General features: G+C 50.3%; 1 protein-coding gene across 1 annotated transcript in view; it reads left to right on the forward strand.

The window, feature by feature from the left end:
* Positions 1 to 5,000, forward strand: part of arid1ab (AT-rich interactive domain 1Ab) — a gene marked incomplete at its 3' end in the record, with an annotated part of 54,490 nt that overhangs the window by 40,324 nt on the left and 9,166 nt on the right. Inside the window, 7 exon segments of the mRNA XM_080859745.1 lie at positions 256 to 423; positions 1,010 to 1,328; positions 2,367 to 2,503; positions 2,673 to 2,776; positions 3,786 to 3,842; positions 3,844 to 3,996; positions 4,584 to 4,785. Coding sequence (XP_080715871.1) covers positions 256 to 423; positions 1,010 to 1,328; positions 2,367 to 2,503; positions 2,673 to 2,776; positions 3,786 to 3,842; positions 3,844 to 3,996; positions 4,584 to 4,785 — 1,140 coding nt within the window.

Here is a 5,000-nt window from a genome sequence, read left to right on the forward strand (position 1 = left end):
TCTCTTTCTCTCTCTCTCTCTCTCTCTCTCTCTATCTCTCTCTCTCTCTCTCTCTCTGCCCTTTTTTTTACTCTTCAGATGGTATCTCTCTTAACCTCTGTGTCAACTCTCTCATGGCAAACTCCGCCCCTATTTTATTTTTACCGTTTGCCTTTATCTTGATCTTTTAGTTTCTTGTTGTTCATGTTCTACTCTTCTGTGTGTGTGTGTGTGTGGTGTGTCTGTGTGTGTGCGTGCGTGTGTGTGCGTGCGCAGTCTACATGCGGAACCCCCAGATGCCCTCATATGGCTCGCCTCAGCCTGCCTCCGCCTTATCTCCCCGCCAGTCCTCAGGAGGCCAGATGCATGCTGGGATGGGCCCTTACCCGCAGAACAACTCCATGGCCAACTATGGCCCACAGGGAGGCCAGTACGGCCCGCAAGGTACTCTATACCAACCCCCTCTCCTAAACAGTGCAGTGCCCTCAAGGTACTCTATACCAACCCCCTCTCCTAAACAGTGCAGTGCCCTCAAGGTACTCTATACCAACCCCCTCTCCTAAACAGTGCAGTGCCCTCAAGGTACTCTATACCAACCCCCCTATCCTCAACAGTGCAGCTCCCTCAAAGTACCCTACAGTGTGGTACAGTGTACCTCCATCAATGTGCCCTATATCAACCCCCCCACCAGTCCCAGACGACAGAGTGGTTTCAAGGTACCCTATCCCAACCCCCCTGTCCTAACCAGTACAGCCCTCAAGGTTCCCTATCCCAACCCTCCTGTCCTGAACAGCGCAGCACAGTCAGTGCTGGTTAAAGGTAGACTGCGGATCTTGTTTCTACTGCCTAAAGCTACAGACATGGACTGAAGACGGGGCGCTGGTATAACGTTAGACATCTTAAAGAGATTGGTTTAAAGCGTTAAGATACCTCAGTTTTTTTTTTCTGCCTTGTACGCTTGCAGACAGAGACGCATATTCACCCGACACACCCTCACTCACACACACACCTCTCTCTCTTCCCTGTGCAGGTTATCCTAGGGGACCTGGCTACAATGCCATGCCCAATGCCAACTACGCCGGCCCTGGCATGGGCGGCTCAATGAACCCCATGGCTGGGCAGGGCGGTGGCAGTCCGTATGGGGGGATGCCCCCAGGAAGGATGGTCCCGGGGCAGATGGGCACACGGCCTTACGGCCCTGGCATGGGCCCCAACATGAACCCCAACATGGCCGGCATGCCCCCGCAGGTGGCCTCGGGCATGTGCCCACCCCCTGGCATGAACAGGAAGCCACAGGATGGGTCAGGGCCTCCGATGCATCATGGTCCTCCCGGGAATTCTATACACAGGTAAAGGAACCCGCACTACTGTTGCTTGGAACATGGCAAGACCTATAGCACCAGGTAGTCTTTGGGAGTTGCCAAAAAACATCTCAAGTTTAACCACAGTTTGAATGGTGTTTCGCCCTTGAGCGTTGTGCTGTAATGTGTCAGTGTAATGTTATGATTCGGCATTATGCCATGAAATAGATTGATGTAAACGAACATGAAATAGATCAAGGTAAACAAACGTTGTATTACAGGGCAGAGTACAGAAGGCTGTCATTTACTGTAGTTGAGCTGATTTCAGTCATGGAAGGCTGTAGAAGACAGTTTGTTTGTATGTTTGTGGGCGAGCTGCTGAGTTTCTTTCCTTTAAAGGTGTAGTGTATCATCATCATCATCATCATCGTCTGCAGACTGGACAGGAGGTTGAAGAGAGGAGTAGAGAGGAGAGAGTTAAGAGAGCAAGGCAGATGTTGAGGTCATCAGAAGGAGGAGGAGGAGGAGGAGGAGGAGGAGGAGTAGTAGAGGCACAGAGGCACAGAGGCAGACATCAGAGCAGATGAAGGTCAGGGTGGTAGCAGTCTGCATCCAGGAGCTCATTACAGAAACAACCGTATCAAAGGAAGTCGAGCCCCAGCACCACTGAACTAGGAAGAGAACCCGGACGCAGGCTTAGGGCCCGTGTTTGGCGCTGGAGACTCCGCCTGTTCCTCCCTGTCTTCAGCTCCGGTGATAATCTAGAAGTTCCACAAGGGGGCTGGATTTTGACTAGAGGCGTGGTGACATGTTGTTCTCCCACACGGAAAAAGGTCATGCGCCAATCACAAACCATTACTGCCCCGTTGTGATTTATCTATCTGGCAAATAAATATTTCACATCAGTCACATTCCCCTTTATTTTACGAGTGACTCGAGAGGCTCATATTTCTGTATTGGCAAGGGGGCAGGAGCAAATTTGTGGTTGGGTTAATGCAGTTAACTTGTCTCTGATGCCTTTGAAGTTGACACATCCTGGCATGTCAACATTGACATTAAAGTGGGGTTCTTTTCTTATTCTTCCAGGCCACCGGGTTACCCGCAAGGCATGCCGCCAGGCATGATGGGACCTGGCTCCCCATACTCGGCCCCCCTTAACAGCATGCAGGGGATGATGAACCAGGGAGGGCCCTATGGGCAAAACATGTCTAATAACAACCAAGGTGAGCCCCACACTCCCGTCTCCACTAGTTTCTCCCTGTTTCAGGTTGTTTCTTACCCGTCTCATATATGCGTATTCGTCCCTTTTGCTTTGGTTTCATATGCCTGTGCTGCTGCTTACGTCCTGCATCTTTCTCGTGTGAATTGAAATATCTCTGTCTGCCCCCTCAGGCATGGCTCCCAGCCCAGAGTTTGGTATGGAGGTGAAGATGAACCAGGCCCAGAAGATGAACAACAAAGTGGACGGCCCCCCCAAGGCTGACCCTCCCAAAAAGGTAGCGTTCACTAGCGGATATTAGCCGTGGAGGAAATAAAGGTAGCGTTCACTAGCGGATATTAGCCGCGGATGAAATAAAGGTAGCGTTCACTAGCGGATATTAGCCGCGGAGGAAATAAAGGTAGCGTTCACTAGCGGATATTAGCCGCGGAGGAAATAAAGGTAGCGTTCACTAGCGGATATTAGCCGCGGAGGAAATAAAGGTAGCGTTCACTAGCGGATATTAGCCGTGGAGGAAATAAAGGTAGCGTTCACTAGCAGATATTAGCCGTGGACTAAATTAGCGATAAGTCAGCGATAGGACTTTCTGGCCCATAGTAGGGAGCCCCAACCTGACTCAGTCGATACCTCCCCTGCCCACCACAGGGTGAGCTGAAGGGGAAACGGCTTGGTTCTATTTGCATTGGTGACAGCCGGAGTTAGAATGGTACTCCTCCGTTCAAACACTATACCTTCCCTCATCGTCTCGGCCTCCCTGGTAGTTTTCTAGGTCACAGTAAAACAGACCGCCTCGTAAAATCCAGACATTTATAGAAGTGTGTGGCTTTGGAACGATGTCAAGCCATCTCCCTTTCTGCCGTTTGAGTGTGTGATTTATCAGCAGCGAGGGGAGGAAGAGGAGGCTGTGTGTGTAGTTGGCCGGTGAAGAGTCCGCTGGGCTCGACGTGAGGAGAGGGACAGCTGTTGTGTGCAGTGCAGCCAGTTTAGGTTCCCTTTGGCTCTCTACTCGGGAGCGGGAGAACTATTGTAAAGATGGTTGCATCATTTTCTACAGGCTGTCAATACTCTTATTTACTATCTTTCATTCCTTCCTCCTCTCTCTCTGTCTCTCTTCCCCTCCCTCTATCTCTCTCTATCTCTCTCTCCCTCTCTCTCTCTCTCTCTCCCCTCTCTCCCCCCTCTCTCTCTCTCTCTCTCTTCTCTCTCTCTCTCTCTCTCTCTCTCTCTCCTCTCTCTCTCTCTCTCTCTCTCCTCTCTCTCATCATCTCTGTCTGTTTGTGTTGCAGAAGTCCAGCTCGTCCACCACCACCAATGAGAAGATCACGCGGCTGTATGAGCTGGGCCCCGGAGCCGGAGAGGAAGATGTGGGTGGACCGCTACCTCGCCTTCTCCGAGGAGAAAGCCCTGGGCATGACCAACCTGCCCGCTGTCGGACGCAAACCCCTCGACCTCTTCCGCCTCTACGTCTCCGTCAAGGAGATCGGCGGCCTCGAAAAGGTAGGGGGTCAGGAGTGGTGTGTGTGTGTGTGTGTGTGTGTGTGTGTGTGTGTGGTACATAAGTGTAACAGGTGTAGAGTTTGACAACACACTGACAACAACATAGGTGCAACAGGCAGTCTCATGGCTAGGCCCTGTGTCTGGATGACTCCTGCCCATTCTGAGGCCCTGTTCCTGACCCTGAGAACCCATGAATAGTACCTTGTTCAACCAGTAGCATCAGGACCACAAAGTGAGCGTGATCCACTTATTTTACAGTTGCATAAACGACAAAATTCCTCTAAAATCTCTGAAGTAATTTTTTTTTTTTTTAAACCAAATAGAACTTTCAGGTGTTGCTTAGCAACATATTAATTGCTGAATTCAAGTTACAATGAATTTCCGTTATGAAAAGGGAACAAACCACTTATGAAATGAAATATGTGAATTAAAAGCACAAAAGCCATTGACCATGGCAGCGGTCCGTCATTTATTTCCAGCGGCCATTGTAAAGAAATATCCAACCTCCAAACTCTGAGGTGACCCGTTGAAATGAATGAAGAGCTGTATAACGGAGCTGATTCCCTCACCTCCCCCCCCACCCCCAGGTTAACAAAAACAAGAAGTGGCGAGAGCTGGCCACTGCCCTGAACGTGGGCACGTCCAGCAGCGCCGCCAGCTCCCTGAAGAAGCAGTACATCCAGTGCCTGTACGCCTTCGAGTGCAAGATCGAGCGCGGCGAAGACCCGCCACCGGATCTATTCACTGACAACAAGAAGAACCAGGCCAAGGTCCAGCCACCTTCCCCAGGTCAGTGTTGCGCTCCGTATTCAGATTAATCTGAGCAAACCTCCCACGTATCCCTTGATGTATGGGTCTGTGATCTATGTTGTTCACACATACTGGTATTTCTGTATCGGAATATGTGTGGGAAAGTATTTTGTCAAGAATTATTTCATCGAGTATTACCCTGTTCTTTGTGTAGATCCATCATGTGTAGAACGCTAAATCAAGTATTTTTTGTA

Source organism: Sprattus sprattus, assembly GCF_963457725.1.
Source record: "Sprattus sprattus genome assembly, chromosome: 20".
Classification (NCBI taxonomy): Eukaryota; Metazoa; Chordata; class Actinopteri; order Clupeiformes; family Clupeidae; genus Sprattus; species Sprattus sprattus.